Genomic DNA, 20104 nt, shown 5'->3' with positions numbered 1-20104 from the left:
GTCCTAGAGTTTTAAAACTGGGATATGTTATTGAAGTTCATTTCCAAACCAGTTGCTTTCGATCTGAAATGCATTTTCTCATGTACAATGTTAGATTCACAGGCTAGCCAACAAAACAGAACAAAATGCAAAACAGCAAACATCTTTTCAACCCAAAATATCTACTAGAACCCAACTAAGTGTTAAGTTCTGGGAACATGAGGTCATGAGATGTGTAAGTACAAGAGAAAAAAAAAATCAATGAAATGCTCTTCTATTCCTCTCTTTTCCACTTCCATTTACTGACTATAAAATTACTTCAAAGGGAAATTTGAAAAATTCCAAAAATCTGTTATTGGCCCTGTACTACCTCCCTTTGTGTATTCTTCTCCCATTCTTAGTGTCCTTTTTGTTCCAGGTGCTTGGATGCCCCCCATCTTAAATAATGACAGCTATCGTCTTATTGAGCACTTACTATGAGTCAGGCACTGAGCTAACAAACTCAAAGAGATTAAGTAATTTGTCTACAGTCATGTGGCAAAGCCAACATGGAGCCCAGCTGCGCTAGTCTCTGAAGCCCATGTTCTTAAACTACCCAGGTCTACTACACTGGTTGTCCTCTACCCTGAGCCAAGTCCTTCCTGATATGAGAATTCACCTCCTCCCTTTCTATTACAGCCAAAAGGGTTTCATGCTAAAGATTGCCGGCATTCCATCCCCTTCAATCAAAACAGTCATCCCCTTATTGTAGCCAAAGTGCCTTAGAAAACAAAAGAGGAGGGCAATCTGAAGTAACTCATGATAACCTCATGTTTCCAGAGATTGTACATACTATTTCAAAGGGGGCACACATTATTATAAGTTCACCTTCAACTAGTAGCATTTCAGGTAGCTGATAAGAGCGGGAAGTGAAAAAATATGTATGCAGCAAAAGAGTATATATTTTTGGACAGAATAGGAGGCCAGAGATTCTACTAAGAGTTTGCCTCCAAAGTCAGTACCCCAGTATAGAATATATTTTCACAATTTCTTTTCTTTTCCCATATTTTAATCCATAGCTTAAAAAGGGAAAAAAAGCAACAAAAAATAATTGGCATTTAATAAATCCTTGCTGCCTTTATTTGTCATGTGATGAAACCAAAGCCTAGGGCAACAAATATGAAGTCATATAACAAATGGCAGCCCAGGGAAGGGAAACCTCCGAACTGCTAACTCCCAGGCCAGTACAATTTATTTTTGATACCTATAACCCAATTCACCAATTGATCTTTCTTTTCTGTTTAAGGCCTGCCTGAATGAAGACGAAACTGATTAAATATGGCTATAAACCCACAGGAATTTGACCAGGCAAAAATTTCCTTTTTTAAACAGAACCAACTCCTATCTGAAAATGGCTTCTAGAAATAATTATTTAATAAAATAATTTAATCCATGTGTTTGTTTCATAGTAACAGAAAAATATCCACCTCCCTTTCCTCCCAAAATTCAGCTGCTGCATATCAGTTTAATTGTACTACCTAGCAGTTCAAAGAAATTGGCTTTTCAATGGACTTTAGAATCTAAAACTCCTAGATTTAATGGGTCTGTCCTCTGAGGCCCACAAAAGTGCAATCATAGAACAATAGGGTCAATACATTTCTTATCAAGGGTTCACCTACTTTGATATCACCCATTCTTGGAAGGGAACTCAGGTCAAACTGTTATCAAACAAATATATAAATAGATAAACTAAATGAAGCTAACGAAGAGACCACAATCAAATAGTCCTGGGAAAGACTATTAGCTGGCCTTCTTCAGAAATAAACGTGCAGGGAAAAATTGAGACAGGACAAAGGAGAAAGTCATGCACCTCTAAGGATAGAGCAAATAAAGATATTAGTTTAAGGCAACGGTCCTCCAGGTAAATATAAAAGCTAAGTTCTTACCACCAACATGAACAAGTGAAATACACTTATTTGATGGAAAACTTACGGGCACAAAGCAATTGTTGACCAAATAGCAGAAACCAGTCTACAAAAGTCATAATTAAAAATACAAGTATAATTCTGTTAATTAGGCATAGAAATTTATAATCTCCACGTCTTACAATTGTCCAGTGTTTATTCATGTACCTAAATTAAACTAAAATAATTTCAATCCAGGCAAACCACCCTAAAAGATTTTTTCCTTAAGATGTTTATATCTAAACCCATGCCCAGATCAGCAAAAACATTTAGAAAGGAAAATATTCTATTAAAATTTTTAAAAACATTTTATTGAGGGATCGTTAAATATAAATAATCCATTTTAAATAATATAAACACATAGTAGAAGTACATAAAACATACTTTCATTTTCTAAAACATAGAGAACAGTAACTTCTTCCCCTCCAAAAGAACAGACCATTTAATACCATTTAAAAAATCTTTTGGCATTCCTATTGCCCTTCCCATAACTAAATGAATCAGTGACACGTGTATATATATACATATATTGGAGATGGAGTTTCGTTCTTGTTGCCCAGGCTGGAGTGCAATGATGCAATCTTGGCTCACTGCAACCTCTGCCTCCCGGGTTCAAGTGATTCTCCTGCCTCAGCCTCCCAAACAGCTGGGATTACGGGCGCCCAGCTAATTTTTTCTACATGTTGGTCAGGCTGGTCTCGAACTCCTGACCTCAGGTGATCCTCCCACCTCGGCCTCCCAAAGTGCCGGAATTACAGGCGTGAGCCACCACACCCAGCCCCGATGTATATATTTGAATCTGCTTTTTATTCATATGTTGAATAAATATTCACAGTCGGGATTACTGGCATACATCTTCCACAATTATAACATTATTTTAGCTAGTGAATAATAAAACTAATTTGATTTTGGTTAACTTCTTTTCAATACAGATGGTTTAAAAATAAGACAAAGCCTGTCTTTTTCTATTGTGATCTTAAAAATATCTTTCTAACATGCTTTTTAAAAAAATACATAAGTATGCTACCACTGCCTTGTAGTAAACTTTAGAAAATGTTGAGATTCCAAAGGGCTGCCTACAAACCAAATGGCATCCTAGCTTTGGCAGGCTGATGCTTCATTTCGGCTGCTCTCGCCCCCTCTAGCGTTTGCAAAGCTCATCTGTCTGATTATCCAGTTACCTCACTGAACAAGATCTTGGCTAAGTCCTGCCCATCTATGACATCACCCCCTTCTTCAGCCACTGCGAGGTGAAGCTTTAAACTTCAGACTTGGAGGTGGGCTGTGTGCAGTAAACTGGAATGCTCTCCCTCGCTCACTCCACAGTGTAGGAGTGATCTGAAGCAGGACAAGCTCAGCCTGCAGCTGCCGTGGGCTTTGTGTGGACTGGACGCAGAGCTTGGGAGACGGGGGAGGGCTATTACTCCAATTCACTGTCAATGGAATTACAGCTATAGCGGCAGTGTATATAGGATTGCTTTTTCTCGTCTTCCTGGTAAGTGTTTTCCATGTTTTTTCTTATGATTGTCCCAGAAAGTTTGCTTGGTTTTACTCTCTAGAAAGAAAGAGACGACTTGATACTATGAGAAATCCAGATAGGAACGTTTGCTCTGTCACCAGAACAAGCAATATATGTGCGTGCAAGCCAGCAATGAAAAATTTCACTATGATGGCTGAATGTAAGAAGTTTCTTAGAACCTTCTTTCATTTATAAAAGATAGCAAGTGGCTATTTTCTGTCTTGAGTAATTGCTATGTGAAAAGAGCCTTATGGAAAACAGCAAGTTGGAAAGTTCAATGTTAAATATTAAAGAATACAAGGAGATTCTTCACAGATAGAAAAGCAACTTGGTGTGTACTGTACGTGTGGTATGATCACCAATTGCTGTTTTTACAACTGTGAAAGAAAATCAATAATCCCTCAGCCCATGAGTACGCAGTACATGAAAAGCATACATCTTGCTCACAGCTAGCCGAGCTACTCCTGGAGACTTATGTGCCTCTGTAAAGGATTAACAGCTACACCTAGATTTTAAAGCTTGCACTGCTATCGTGCCTGAGCTGCTTCAAGCATTTCAGGCTTGCAAATCTCAACTAGTAAATTGAACTCAGAGGAGGGGGAGACACTCTTCCAAACCATATTCCCTCTTCAACAGAATGCCAAAATCCATTGCTTAGGCAAGTGAAGTATGTGACTAGCATAGTAAATGGCTAAGTCTACTCAGAAAAACTAACAAAGCTCACCCTGGAAGCTATGCCTGATGTATGCAGTGAGTTTGGGGTAGCAGGAAAGAAAAATAAATGAGTAGAGCCCTTATCAAGTGGGTTTTGCAGAGGATCCATTCTTTGCAACTTATAATAGGAAAATCTTATATTGGAAGAAATGCATTTATACTACAAAGCTTGAAAAAGTAGTTAAATGTATCTTCTCAAAAAATTTTGTTCACTGAATTAGGTCTGAAACAAAATGGTTGCATATAGGTAAAGAGTGCAACAGGCCCATCCATGTCTTCTCAACATCTGGGGGGTTTGTTTTTATTATTTTATTTAGAATTTAAAAGAAAAAAAATTGATTTTTTTTCAATTGTTAGTCCAAAATCTCTAATGGTTTTAATAACAAGGCTACTTTAAACAGTCTTAATAAATCTGTCTATTAATAAATCTGTCTAAAATGCTCATCTATGTTATTTTATTATCCAGAAACAACATAAATAAAGCCACTAGAAAAGTCCTTCAGCTGTAGCAATGCCTTTCATTTATCTCTGACTGCATAAAAATATCCTGACCAGCCTAAACATAAAGAATACATTTGCTTATATTCAGGGAGAATCACTTATACCTGACCCAAAGTGACAGATGACTAATATTCATCTCTTCCGAAATGAGTAAAGAAAAATTAATCCTTTAAAAGTGCCGCAATCAATAATATCAACATTACCAACTACTACAAATATTAATGATAATATGCCAGGTTTTACCATGGGAAAATTAAATCAGAGATATGCCCCTTAGTTTGGACACATATATATACACACAGACAAACGCACATCTATTTATTACCCTGAAATAAAAACAGAGTTACAAAAACGCATAGATTTACTAAGAAAACTAAAATTTGATTTTTTGAAGAGCACAACCAAAACACATCAAGTCCAAGGATCAGCAAAATATTAGTGAATGAATAAACATAATGAATTCATTAATATTGCAGTTCTGTAAAACTGTCTACCAGTTACTAATTGGGTTTTTCATTTTGCTGCACCCCACCCTTTAAAATCAATTATGACTGGGTTCAAAATGCACAATTAAACACTTCCCAAACATAACGTTTGTGAAATATATAATTGGATAGCAAATAAAGTTTTTACAAAAAGAAGAAAAACAGTAAGAAAATTTGTCATAACTAAATGTGGCAGCAAAATAGAAGGTATGTTTCTTTTGCTTTCAAGTGTTAATTAAGGAGCCTACAATTCTATCAAAACTTTTTCAGAGCCAAATGAAGCAGTGTGAAATAAATTTGGTTGAAATCTTGTGGCTGTCAGACTTTGTTAGCAAGCTATTAATTATCTTTACCCCAGTTTCTTCTCTAGACTATATTGCCCAATCAAATAGAAACTCCAATTATGCTCAGCATCTCCTGCCTAGGGACACAAGACCCTAATGAACACTCAGTCTCTCTAGATGAAAAATACAATAATCAGCTTTAAACATGCAAGTGCATTGCAGAGAGATTTTTCTGTGCTTTTCTTGGCCACACACCCTAAGGCTTCCTCCTTTTTCTGGATTATTTTGAACAGTTTTAAGCCCTACAAAAATCAGTGCAGGGAATTGGCCTTGTCTTAATAATATATTAATGTTTCTTCTTTCTTGCTTTTCATTTTTGATATGCCAATGTTCATACCAATATTAAATCTGGTCAATGAAAAACATATTTGGTTTATAGTTGCCATTTCAGTCATTTCTTAACTTTTATGCCTCTTTTTAAGGTGGGTGGGCTATATAACAAAGAACATGATTGATTAATGGCAAAATCCAGAGCTAACTTAAAAATTCTGAATAGATCCCCTTATATATTCTTTTATTCAAACCCATTTATTTAAAAAAAAAAGCATTAGAAATAACTGTTTAAATCAAATGAAGACTACCATAAATAAAGTCAACAATGGAAATGAGATTCAGTAAATTTTTCAAAGGCCATAATTTCTCCCCTCCGTCTTTCCTCCTTCCCCCTTCCCTCCCACCCCCCACCTTTTGCCCCAGAGGCCTTCACTGTTCTTCTCAACGGGAGGCTTTGTTGTAATTAAACCAGAGAAAAACTGGCCAGCAGCAGCCAACATCTGACTTGCGGCTTCTGAAAGCAGTGTTCTGGTAGAGTGTACCACCCCCCAGTGGGCAAAAACTCTACAGTAAAAATCTCTCAGCAATATTAATCCTCAAAACTGCATTTTCTCTTCAGAGCATAAAAAGAGATGTTTCTCAGCTCCTTCTAACATTCCACCATTTCAAAAATTTACTGAAAGTCAACAAATAAATTTCCAACAAAGAGTTGGTCTTCTGAAACAGCATTCTTCCTCTTAAGAAAATAGGTATACACATTTCAAAAAGTATTTTCCAGTTTCAAAATACAGATCGACATCACTGAATTTGGTTAAACATCACACTAAAAGACAGTTTTCAAAGCTATGTTTATGTTGTGTAAGAAAGAACTTTGAGTTATCTATTTACGAAAACCCCAGAGAAAACAGATTTTAAGTAGAAAGCAATAGAATATAATTTAAGCAAAAGCTAAAATTTCATTTGTTTTGCATATGCATAATCTCTTTCCTACCCTAAAATCAAGTGTCAGGGATGTATAAAAAGCTTTCTGCAGGTATTATTCTGTTTAAATCAAAGGAGGGAGAAATTGCTCTCACTCGATGAGACAATGACAGCTTTTGTTCTTTATTCTTTCACTTTACATGTGCACAAGTTACCGAGGCAACTTTGAAGAGAAAACCCACAGACCACATTTGGTTAAAAACCATTTTTAAAGTGTGCCACTGGACTGTGGATTGATCAGTTTATGTGTTGTTGATTTTCTTCCTCTTCATCTGGTTTAAGTAATACCCTGCTTGGACATGAAAAACAATGTATTTTATGATTTCAGGTGGTCTCACCAACCAGTATAGTGCTTGCCACACAGTAGACTAAAATAAATGTATTTGCTGAACTACTGTATGGAAACTTAAATATTAGAAATTTAAAGCACATCAACCAAGTTGTACCCACACAGTTAAAAAGGAATTTGAAGTTTGCAATGGTAAAATGTGGTTTAACAAAAGTAGGCAAACTTTTAATTGCATTTGCTCAAAAGCACAAATTTAAAGCATGCGCCCACCCCAAACTCTACACCACTTACCTTCACCACTCTCTAAATTAATATCTTACTCGTTCTTACAACTCTTGTTCTCTAATTCATTTACTTTGGGTTTAATATCATAAAAGGAAGCAGCATTCACTATGTTGACGGATAATATCCCAGTTTGCCTTTTTGTTTTAAGGATGCTTGATTTAACTTTACAAGTCAAAATAAATGAAGCAGAATTTGATTCATTTGTCAGAAACGTACCGGGGAAAATAACCAGTAACAGAAAAAGAAAAAGTAAAAATACTTAGCATTGGAAATTTTATCCCCTATTTTCCATAAATGAAACAAGGACTGTGTTCAGGCTAGAAAATAGTCTGGATAAAACCAAGTATGAAAAGGCACACTTGCTTCTCTGCCTCTCAGCAAACCCTTCAGACTTCATGACTCTCAAGAGGAGAGTTAGAGGTCCTTCTGCTTGCCTGGCATTAAACAAAAGAATTGGAACTTTCCTGAAATCTGATGATCGTGGAAAATTTAACTACCAGACAGCCTGCTTAGAAAGCATTTTGCTGTCACTATCAACTAACCTGATGTACTCCAGTTTTTCAGTTTAACCGTATATGTAGTTTATTTGAAATACCGTTTGTTGTTGCAAAGGCTTAGCATTCACAGGTTGAGCTTTTTTGGCAGCAATTTAAGCCTTCATAAATAAATTACCTTCCTAATACTCTAAATTATGATTGTATAAATTCCAGTTTACCTAGAAATATTCACAAAGTTGGATACATTTGTTTAGGCATGTGTTTTCTTTAGTCTCAAGGTTTTACTTAAAACAATGCAACTAACTTGGATTAAAAGTTCTACATGCCATTAGATTTTAGATTGAATATTTTTAAAAGTTCCCAGCATTCAGAAATCATTCTGTGAGAGAAATCATTAAAAATAAACTATAATCTCAAAACCTTATACTTGAATTAATATTTTTTAAAAATGACTAATGATCAAACAGGTAAAATCAAAATCAATTTAAATCTAAGGCATTAAATAAGAAGTTAGCACTACTATTATACAGCTTCATCTTAATCTAAGTAATATTCTCAAAACATAAGAAATACCTTCATAACACTCCCACCTCCAAAATATTGTAGTAGCAGGGAAGAAATCATATAAACATGTAGATTGCCGCAAGTTCTTGATTTTATTTAAATACTAGTTTTCTATTCAGATACAACTTCTTATATTAGTTTCCCTAAAATAGTATCCTTATCTATTTACATGTTTTATTGGGTGTATCATGGAAATAAATTGGAAGCTTTTCAGACTTGATGATTACATTATAAATGCAAAAAAACCCCACAATTTTTATTTGTAAAAATAAACTGAATATGAATATAAGGATCCCTATTAAAAATCTGATTCATCAGTGAGGTGGTTATGTTTTTCTTCTTTTTACTACAGTTTTAAGTGTTTTATAGTTAAATAATGATTCCATTAAAAAATGTTTTTAAACATTCCATTAAGTTACCAGGGCTTCATTTATGTTTTCCCCCCAAGTTACCCCATTAACAGTATTTTTCTAAAAGATCGATTCATTTTGTTCAGAAGTAATGGCCTCTTTCAAGCCTAGGCGGACAGAAAGGCTCTGAAGTCAGTGTTATGGAAACCTGGCCACAGTGTCCATGCCAGTGGGGGTCATTTTTCTTTTCATCATCGACATTTGACTACAGTATTTCTAGGTGCGCAAATATGTAGATCCAGCTCAGAAAGGGGAAGGTCTAAGGATAGGAGAGGATCGTTCATTTTTGATGAAGAGATCCTTGCAGCCTTTAATATGCCAAAACCAAAACCCAAAAATCTGTTTAGCACTATAGTTTCAAAATAAATGGGAAAGAGAAGATATAAAACATAGTTAAACATGAACTGTTTTGAGCCTAAGGGAGCAGGGGCATATGAGAGTAGCTCTGAACGTAATCTTCATTTCCGAAAGAGTATCCTTCTCTCCTAAGAAACCTGTTTTATGTTTTTGCCTTTTATTTTAATACAATGTGGGGAGAAGAGAATGACATTTTCCAAGAACTTAATGAGATTTAAGGCTTTCTGTTAATCCCACATTATTACCACTATTGTATGAATGGCAAATGTGAGTTTGCATATCAAACAGAATAGAGAAAGCAGCTTCACAAATGTAAAACAGGTAAAATAAACAAATTAATCTTCCGTCTTTTCACACCAATTAAGAACTCTTTCATTCTCTGGGTTAAAAATGTGAAAATCAATACATATTGTTAGAGCCTTATTTGGTGAAATATATATAGTTGAGACACAAGATAAAAGACATTTATTTTATGTCTGGTTATCATTATGATCATCACCTTGGACACACTGTGGTCTGACCTGACTCAGGGAACAATCAGTTTTTAAATCCCCAATCAGCGGATTCATCATCTCAAGTATATATTGCCTCACCATCATCCCTGGAATATCAGAAATGCTTGACTCTTGGTAACATTTTAAGCAGGTTCTCACTTGTTATTTTTATAATGGTTTTTAATTAGTTTCTAATGCAATTTAACATAAGCAATTGTTTTCTAAACTTAAATTAACCACATTATTTTATATGTTGAATAATTTTCAAGTTTAAAAAACTTTTACAGAAGATACTTTAAAAAGTAACTTTGTAATTATAATTTCAACAGCTTGGTTTTCCATTTTCACACACTGAGAAAGCAACAGTTTTCAAGAAAAGATACTATTGGAATTTGACAATAATGAGCAAAGCCCTAAAGGCATCACAGTAAAACCTCACATTAAATAATAAATCATTTAAACTTTCCTCTGTGGGCACTTTGCAATATTCACTAGAGACTGTTTGATCCATCTGCTAACTGCTATTTTTGTTTCAAGTTGCGTAAATAATAAATTATATGTATCTGTAATTTTTTTCACTTTTCTTCCGTTAATATAGCCTATGACCATGTTGGTATGTAGTTAGCAAACTAAAAGAAACTGAATTTTTGGAGAGAACCAGAAACACAAATTGTGGCCTTATTTAACATACTCGTTCAGCAGAGTATCTGAATTATGGAACAGATGCTCTACTTGTTGGATGTTAGATAGCAACTGTGGGAGAAGCAAATTGCTACTACTTTAGTCCTTACTTTCAGGGTCACATATTTCCAGGATACTCAAATGTTCCCTACATATATACAAAGTATCAGAGTGGATGACCCTGCATAACCAATTCGAATATTACTCACCTCCTCTAAACTCTCAAAAAATCTTCGTGCATATTTGATAATGGGCAAAGCAGTCAACATTAAATTCAATGATCTCTTTAGTCAAGCCAAAAGTCTTCTTTTGGAAATGAAAAATACACTTATTAAAAACTGGCAATATTCATGTATGAACCTAGAGAGAAATGCCCCACCTGGTTTTGATGTGCTTTCCTAATGGTCACTACAAGGAGATTGAAATAATAGTGTCCCTTCTATTTCAAATACAAATTTTTTTTCAAACTTAGTATGCTAAAAGAAAATTAGAACAGTATTCTCCAGAAAAACTAAATATGACTTGAACTTCTACGTCACCTTCTGGGCAAGAACACCTGAGTGCTTAGAGTTTCAAGATCACTAAGTAGTCCTTAGATACACCCCTAAAGAGAAAGGGGATGATGTCAACATTCTGCAGTTGGGAGAACTGAGACCTGCAGGAGGAATCAAACAGGGCACTAAGCAAATCAAAAGAAAAGCTTTTAAAATAGTCTTTTCAACTCTAAATTGTGGATTGTGTGACTTTGTTAAATCATGTTCAGAAATGCCTAAAAAGTTACCTTGGCATTTCTGTCAAAAATATTTGTTAATGTATTTGCTCACCTCTTTGACATGTACTTGTTTTCTTCTTTTTAAACATTTTATCATTTTATGCATATGATTTAAAAGTAAATTTTTAAAGACTAGCTTGAATTTGAAAGCCATGGTGTTTAATTCAAAGTGACACAATCAGATAATAGAAATTATCTGTTTGATGACAATCTCAACTTTGGCTCCTACTTTATTTGTATAAGAAAATGAGAAGTCTAAAAACAAAGAGGTCAACCTATCCCTTCTGACTAACCACTATGATGAAAGATGTGTTATTTTAAGACATTGAAATTAAATGTCTAGGAAATTTCTCTAGTATGTTAAAGTTCATTATTAATAGTTCATTAAAACCTTTTACTTTCACAGGAGATGCTCAGTCCCAGTATATTTTAAGGAAGAGAAATATAAAGGAAATTTAGTATGCCTCCTTTTCTTTACATGAAGAATTTAGTTTCCTTTACTTCTTAAAAGAGAATACCTGTTCTTGTATAACGTGACTGCACCAGACATTCTGAAAAATCAGCAAGAAGCAAAAGCTGGAAATAGCTATTTCACAGCAGGTAATCATACCTCAGGATGTAGCTACTGTACAAAGTTTATACTTGGATAATCCTGGATGGGAATAAAGGTAGGGGGTAACTGCCTGAAAAACCTATTACTATACAGGCCTTAGCATCATGAATGACTTTCTTCATGAGGATCTGAAGTTACTATCTCTGACCACATTGCACAGAAGAGCCAATAAGAATTTCAAAGAGGGCAATTTCCACTAAGGGAATTAAGCTACACAAAAGGAACTTTCACACAGAAACTCTATCAGAAAGAAAAAAAAAATACATAGGAAGCCATGTGTCCTACATAGTAACAGGAAGCAGAATTGTTTCTGCCCCCACTTTAATGAGCTTGCCCACCATGCTGAACTGCAGCTGGAATGTTCATTGACAACAGCAAGCCTGATCTGGAGGTGTGTACGCCATAGGATTACTTGAATAAACGGTGAAGAACATTTCCAAGGACTAAACAAAAGTTTATAAGTCCCAGTCCCTCACCAGGAAAATAATATATGTGCATTGGATATTCACCCCCGCAAAATTTACTCACATCGTTCAATAAGGTAGGAAAAACAAAGTATTTTATTTTCATGCCTAAAATTACAAAGGCTAATTAATACTTAAAAGGACAGAAGAGATTATATTACACAATACATCAGTATAAATCTATACTTTGCCAGCCATAGAAAAAGTTGATTTATGTTCTAGGTTAGAATTCAAAGAAATATAAATGCACTGTGACAACACGTTATGAGGTAGAAAATAATGAAAAATGTGGACAAAGTCATTAAAACCTGCAGTATGAAACATATAACAAAATGTGAACAGAAGAAAGACAGAATTTAATATGAAGTGAAATTTTCCACTTAGGTTAGCTGGATGTATTAGCTTTGTAATTCTTTCCCAAAAATAAATGAAGGAATCATTCTTATTTTCTTATAGAAATCCATCCATTTAAAATAATGCTTAAAATTAATAACCAAAGAAAATGAAATGACATTAATAATCAAAGCAAACTATGGGTTTGAGATTGAGGATCTCAAGATGTGTGTAACTATTCCTGAGTATGAAGAGAATAGGTATTTTTATGACATTTTTCTACACCTGTATAGTTTTTGCCTAATAAAAAGTAAATATAAAAATGTGTGGTTTTTTGATAACAGTAAAATGATTACCTTTAAATATAACAAATAATATTCCAAGGTGTTACTTATTATGAATATTAAGTAAGAAATGGATATTCAATTAGCTTGATCAGTGACTGTCTAAAGGTTCATATAAAGTATAATTAAAATACTTTGGATTATTCAATAAAACTTCAATTATATTTAATATTTCAAAATCAAATGGATTTAGGACAGATACTTTTTAATTTATAAAGAAATTAAGAAACCATTAAGGTAAAGAGATTATATGACAGTGTCTATTGTTAGCTAGCAATAAACCCTATTATGCCCCCTCCCAAAACAAATGAAAATATTAAAAGTGATTATGGATATTTTAGTTTCCACATTCGTTTTTAAACATTATATTCAGTATGCTGGCCTTATTGTTTTCTGTCTTTTTTTACTCACTTCATTTTAGGGTTCTAAAGTAACAGAAGCTACCTTGTATAAAGACCTCAACACTGCTGACCATGATCAGCGCAGCCTGGAGCATCTTCCTCATCGGGACTAAAATTGGGCTGTTCCTTCAAGTAGCACCTCTATCAGTTATGGCTAAATCCTGTCCATCTGTGTGTCGCTGCGATGCAGGTTTCATTTACTGTAATGATCGCTTTCTGACATCCATTCCAACAGGAATACCAGAGGATGCTACAACTCTCTACCTTCAGAACAACCAAATAAATAATGCTGGGATTCCTTCAGATTTGAAAAACTTGCTGAAAGTAGAAAGAATATATCTATACCACAACAGTTTAGATGAATTTCCTACCAACCTCCCAAAGTATGTAAAAGAGTTACATTTGCAAGAAAATAACATAAGGACTATCACTTATGATTCACTTTCAAAAATTCCCTATCTGGAAGAATTACATTTAGATGACAACTCTGTCTCTGCAGTTAGCATAGAGGAGGGAGCATTCCGAGACAGCAACTATCTCCGACTGCTTTTCCTGTCCCGTAATCACCTTAGCACAATTCCCTGGGGTTTGCCCAGGACTATAGAAGAACTACGCTTGGATGATAATCGCATATCCACTATTTCATCACCATCTCTTCAAGGTCTCACTAGTCTAAAACGCCTGGTTCTAGATGGAAACCTGTTGAACAATCATGGTTTAGGTGACAAAGTTTTCTTCAACCTAGTTAATTTGACAGAGCTGTCCCTGGTGCGGAATTCCCTGACTGCTGCACCAGTAAACCTTCCAGGCACAAACCTAAGGAAGCTTTATCTTCAAGATAACCACATCAATCGGGTGCCCCCAAATGCTTTTTCTTATCTAAGGCAGCTCTATCGACTGGATATGTCCAATAATAACCTAAGTAATTTACCTCAGGGTATCTTTGATGATTTGGACAATATAACACAACTGATTCTTCGCAACAATCCCTGGTATTGCGGGTGCAAGATGAAATGGGTACGTGACTGGTTACAATCACTACCTGTGAAGGTCAACGTGCGTGGGCTCATGTGCCAAGCCCCAGAAAAGGTTCGTGGGATGGCTATTAAGGATCTCAATGCAGAACTGTTTGATTGTAAGGACAGTGGGATTGTAAGCACCATTCAGATAACCACTGCAATACCCAACACAGTGTATCCTGCCCAAGGACAGTGGCCAGCTCCAGTGACCAAACAGCCAGATATTAAGAACCCCAAGCTCACTAAGGATCACCAAACCACAGGGAGTCCCTCAAGAAAAACAATTACAATTACTGTGAAGTCTGTCACCTCTGATACCATTCATATCTCTTGGAAACTTGCTCTACCTATGACTGCTTTGAGACTCAGCTGGCTTAAACTGGGCCATAGCCCGGCATTTGGATCTATAACAGAAACAATTGTAACAGGGGAACGCAGTGAGTACTTGGTCACAGCCCTGGAGCCTGATTCACCCTATAAAGTATGCATGGTTCCCATGGAAACCAGCAACCTCTACCTATTTGATGAAACTCCTGTTTGTATTGAGACTGAAACTGCACCCCTTCGAATGTACAACCCTACAACCACCCTCAATCGAGAGCAAGAGAAAGAACCTTACAAAAACCCCAATTTACCTTTGGCTGCCATCATTGGTGGGGCTGTGGCCCTGGTTACCATTGCCCTTCTTGCTTTAGTGTGTTGGTATGTTCATAGGAATGGATCGCTCTTCTCAAGGAACTGTGCATATAGCAAAGGGAGGAGAAGAAAGGATGACTATGCAGAAGCTGGCACTAAGAAGGACAACTCTATCCTGGAAATCAGGGAAACTTCTTTTCAGATGTTACCAATAAGCAATGAACCCATCTCGAAGGAGGAGTTTGTAATACACACCATATTTCCTCCTAATGGAATGAATCTGTACAAAAACAATCACAGTGAAAGCAGTAGTAACCGAAGCTACAGAGACAGTGGTATTCCAGACTCAGATCACTCACACTCATGATGCTGAAGGACTCACAGCAGACTTGTGTTTTGGGTTTTTTAAACCTAAGGGAGGTGATGGTAGGAACCCTGTTCTACTGCAAAACACTGGAAAAAGAGACTGAAAAAAAGCAATGTACTGTACATTTGCCATATAATTTATATTTAAGAACTTTTTATTAAAAGTTTCAAATTTCAGGTTACTGCTGCGATTGATGTAGTGGAGATGCCTGAACACAATTCTATATTTTAGTATTTTTTAGTAATTTGTACTGTATTTTCCTTGCAAATATTGGAGTTATAAACCATTTACTTTGTGTTCTACTGAGTAAGATGACTTGTTGACTGTGAAAGTGAATTTTCTTGCTGTGTCGAACAATCAGGACTGCATTCATATGAGATCCTTGTAGTATAAGCACAGGCCATTTTTCACTTTGGTATTAATAAAATGTAAAAAAAAAAAAACTGGCTGAATGGCTGAATGAGATAAAATTTAATTTTAAAAAATGGTTATGAAATAATGTTCCAATTATTAAATTTGTATTATCCCAGTGGTATTCAATAAATCAAAATGTGTGAAGTAATGGGCAATATCAAACTTCCTGCATATCTCCATTTTTGCTCTAGGCAAATTAATTATCCTTAAAAAAGTTAAGCATATCTTCTGAACTGAATACATCAGCTGGCATAAAAGGAGTATGAAGTCTGTTAAAGCCATTGTCAGCAAAGCTTTGAAAATAAAGGACTTCACAAAAACGGTAATGTAAATGTGCTTCCAAGTTGGGGGGAAAATGTGTACTTAGGAAAACATGAAAACTTAGACTTGTATAGTGTAATGAACACAAATACCAAAACTGCATTTTGGTTTTGCCTATACCATCCTGATTTTTGAAAAGTGAATTATAAACACAAAATTGTTAGTGTTTATGATGTTTTTATCATAAAGGATGTCAGAGAAACTTTATGCATATTAAAAATGTAATGTAATTATAAGTGATTCCCCTCAACAATCCAGAGAAAGTAGTTCTTTAAGAGATAATTTAAAGAAAAATAAATACTAGACATCAAATTTAGATCTGGTTTATGTCAAAGGTTTTAACACTGTACATAAATGTTCAATTTACTTTTACAAAGATCAAGAATACTGCCCATTACTGTCACAATTTTCCAGATATTACATAATGAACTCGTAATGTAACATTTCCTTCTAGCTTCCTACTGAATTGTGAGCTGTTACTTGTTGAAAAACCATATCACTTCTCTGTTGCCATGATTTTTTTTTTTCAACAAAAAACCAAAGTGCATTGTACGCCCTTTGGCCAGTCTTGTATGTGCCTTGATCCAATGCTACATGTATTCAGCTTTTAAAACTCGACAAATTTTTCATACTCCTTAAATATGAAAAATTATGGTCTTATTGCTGAATAAAACTTTTAAAAAGTACAGAATAATTGTGCTTGCTTTTTCAGGATTGTGTTACTATCACTAAGTAGCAAATTGCCCAGCACATTAGTCTTAAACGTCCCATGTATTTTTCTAGGCATAAAAATAAAAGTTGGCTAAAAATTTTAAAAAATCAACATCTTGAGGTTGTGTATCATTTTACTTCAAAGAGTTCAGTGTTTCATGTATAAATGTATTTCCTCTTACTTATACACTGTATAGATGGAAAATTTAAGAAATGGTTTCAAAGCCTTTCTCTCTTAGGCGCACTGCTGCCACTGTCCTGATACTTTTTAAGGTGGTCTTTGAAAAACTGTTTTTTTAAAATAGCCTTTTAGTAGAGTGAGTTGGCATTTGTGATACTGTGAAATACACACTTTCTCTTTGTCCCTGTTTCTGGCATACAACTCCTAAAACCCTTGCAATCTTCAAAGTGATATATTTTCATATGCTAATGAGTTCACTGATAGCTGGCAGGCCCTAGGTAGCTTCAAGATAAAGTCTGATCATTGAAAAGACCAAGACATGATTATAGGGTTGGGACTTACAACCCCAAACCCTAACCTCCAGAGAGGGCGAAGTGGATGAAGATTAAGTTGATCACCAGTGACCAGTGGTTTAATCAAGCATGCCTATGTAATCAAGCCTCCATAAAAAAACAAAAGGTCAAGATTTGGAGAGCTTCCAGATTGCTGAACATGTGGTGGTTCCTGCAGGATGGCATGCCTGGAGAGGGCATGGAAGCTCTGTGCCCACCTATACCTCACCTTATGTTTCCTGCCATCTGGATCCTTTGTAACATCCTTTATAATACGTCAGTAAATCTGTTTCCTTGCATTTTGTGAGCTGTTGTAGCAAATTAATAGAACACAAAAAGGGGATCCTGGGAAACCAAACTTGAAGCTGACTAGTCTTGCAACTGGTGTCTGAAGAGGAGGCAGTTTTGTGGGAATAAGCCCTCAACCTGTGGGATATGACACAATTTCCAGGTAGACAGTGTCGGGATTAAACTGAATTGGAGGACACCCAGCTGGTATCTGCTGAAGAACTGATTGCTTGCGTGGTGTATGGGGCAAAACTTGTTAAGACAAGTCTTCTATGATGATTATTGTTGAATGAGAGAATTAAACACACATACACACTTTGAGTTTGTGTTTTCCACACAGAGCATCAAAAGACTTGAAATCTCAGATCTACCACTTAGGTATGCAATTAAAAACAAACTACTTACCCTTCCTAGCTATGTTTCCATATCTGTAAAAGGGGGTTAATAGTACCCTCATTTTTGTGAGGATTAAATGACACGATGTACATGGAAACTGTATAATCTTCTACAAAATACAAGTTACTACTATTATTATGGTCAACAAATGTTTGCCATCTGTTCCCAAGTTTTACTAGATACTGCTCCTTTTACTCCTCTACTGACAAGGAGATATCTCCAAGTGACTATGAAATCTTATTAATTATTTGTTTGCTGTCTTCAAAATGTTTCCCAACACTCTGTCTTTTGGCTTCCCATTATGGTTGTTTTCGAGGGACAACTTAAAGATGAATGTGATTAACATTAAACATAAGGAATGTTTCTGAAGGAAGTTTGACTTTGCTTCTAGAAGTTTTGAGTAGTTTAAGCTATAGTTCCGCTAGAAGTCAGGGAAAGGACTGGATGTCTCCATAAAGTCTCTGTAAACCTGTAGTTTATAAAAAGCAAAAAAAAAAAAAAAAGAGATTATATTTACATTTTCCAGTCAGTATACCTTTCATGAGCATAGAAAAGTTTGTGTATGTTCTAAAATATACCTTTTGATTATGTTGCCTGGAATAAATCAGAAACATGTTTTATACTAGCAAATACACAGAGCACCAAGAGGATACAAGTTTTTTCTTTACCTACGCTTGCTATAAAATCCAGTTGCTTTGCAAAATACAATATATATATATATATATATATATGTATTTCAATAGAATATCAAGATACAAGTCTCCACCTTAAAGGGCACTCAATAATTATACATACATTTCCATGCATCCCAAACTAAATGATATTAATAAGACTAAATTCCAAATCAGGTACTAACAAATTTATATGGAAAAAGAATCCAATTCTGAATATATAGCATATAACTTTAACAAAAACAACAACAAAAAAAACTGGGAAAGCTACAAAAAACTAGAGGAAAAAAATTACTTCCTTGCTAAATGTTTGACAAAAATCAAAAATTGTTTTTAGATGCAGCCATTTGTAACTGCATTTAATCACTGCACTTATTCTTGCTCCCTATTAAAAATGACACTGTGCTCTATCTTACAGGAAGGCCGATTTATTAAAAGTATTATTCTCCTATTCCAAACAAACTAGTGAAAAGAACTTGGCTTTAGTAACTACAGTTTCTGATTAATGCATATTTTATAGCTACATGCCAACATGACAATTTCATGAGGAATCCAAAGAGAGCTACATGCCCTAAAGCATCTGAAGCATGAGTGTTAATGGAGTCAATCCACCAATGAATGTACTATTAGTTCATTGCTGCTGAAAATGGTAGCAGCATTTAAAATTCTAATTCCTTTTTCCTTCTTAGCATGATTAACAAATCTTAATTTAGCATAGTCTTAGAATTACAAACACCGTACTTTTTGTTTTGGGACTTTTTGTTAAATTAGCAAAAAATAACTCATGCTTATCAATCACTTTTTAAGAACTTCAAAGTTCTCTACAAATATTCTTAACTAGTCAATGACTTTTACTGACTGGCTTTTTTTTTTTGAGATGGAGTATCACTCTGTTATCCAGGCTGGAGTGCAGTGGCACAATCTTGGCTCACTGCAACCTGTGCCTCCCGGATTCAAGTGATTCTCCTGCCTCAGCCTCCTGAGTATTCAAGTGATTCTCCTGCCTCAGCCTCCTGAGTAGCTGGGATTACAGACTTGCATCACCACACCCAGCTAATTTTTGTATTTTTAGTAGAGACGGGGTTTCACCATGTTGGCCAGGCTGGTCTCCAACTTCCAATCTCAAGTGATCCACCCACCTCAGCCTCCCAAAGTGCTGGGATTACAAGCGTGAGCCACCACACCCAGCTGGCTTCTTTTTTATAAGTAGCAGATGGCTTGCCTTCAAGAAGTGTGCTGTCTACCAAATATTAGGCATAAACAGCAGTGACCGTTCACTGCTCTGCAGTAAAAAGGAAGAAACAACTACATCTATTTGAATAGCTCAAGGAAGACCTCATGAAGGAGATAGGATAGGTGTTGAAGGGTAAGAAGGAATTTAAAGAAAAGCACATACTGCTTATGAAGAAAAAATGTGACCAAAATTATCGAGAAATAAAAATGGGCAATGTTTCTCAACCCTGGCCTTGGTCAGAATCACCTGAGGGAGGTTTTTATTAAGAGGTTTTATTGGGGCCTGATTAGG

General features: G+C 35.4%; 2 protein-coding genes across 11 annotated transcripts in view; one reads left to right on the top strand and one right to left on the bottom strand.

The window, feature by feature from the left end:
• Positions 1-20104, bottom strand: part of MACROD2 (mono-ADP ribosylhydrolase 2) — a 2054393-nt gene that overhangs the window by 1707051 nt on the left and 327238 nt on the right. The gene's annotated exons all lie outside the window — the stretch shown is intronic.
• FLRT3 (fibronectin leucine rich transmembrane protein 3) lies at positions 3141-18755 on the top strand. Of its 3 annotated transcripts, none has more exons than XM_003810586.5 (3): positions 3186-3417; positions 11495-11688; positions 13264-18755. In XM_003810586.5, exon 3 carries the CDS (start codon positions 13316-13318, stop codon positions 15263-15265), a length of 1950 nt encoding a protein of 649 aa, XP_003810634.1. In that variant the 5' UTR covers positions 3186-3417; positions 11495-11688; positions 13264-13315; the 3' UTR covers positions 15266-18755. The 3 variants fall into 3 exon arrangements, with proteins under 3 accessions (XP_003810633.1, XP_003810634.1, XP_008961165.1); XM_008962917.4 differs by having other exon boundaries at positions 11495-12242; XM_003810585.5 differs by lacking the exon at positions 11495-11688 and having other exon boundaries at positions 3141-3417.

Source organism: Pan paniscus, chromosome 21 (genome assembly GCF_029289425.2).
Source record: "Pan paniscus chromosome 21, NHGRI_mPanPan1-v2.0_pri, whole genome shotgun sequence".
NCBI lineage: Eukaryota > Metazoa > Chordata > Mammalia > Primates > Hominidae > Pan > Pan paniscus.
Note: the sequence above shows the minus strand (reverse complement) of the source record. Positions and strands in the feature narration are given on the sequence as shown.

Bases quoted from the DNA above. Each gene is read 5' to 3' on its own strand.
- FLRT3 (XM_003810585.5), top strand. From the start codon at position 13,316: ATGATCAGCGCAGCCTGGAGCATCTTCCTCATCGGGACTAAAATTGGG.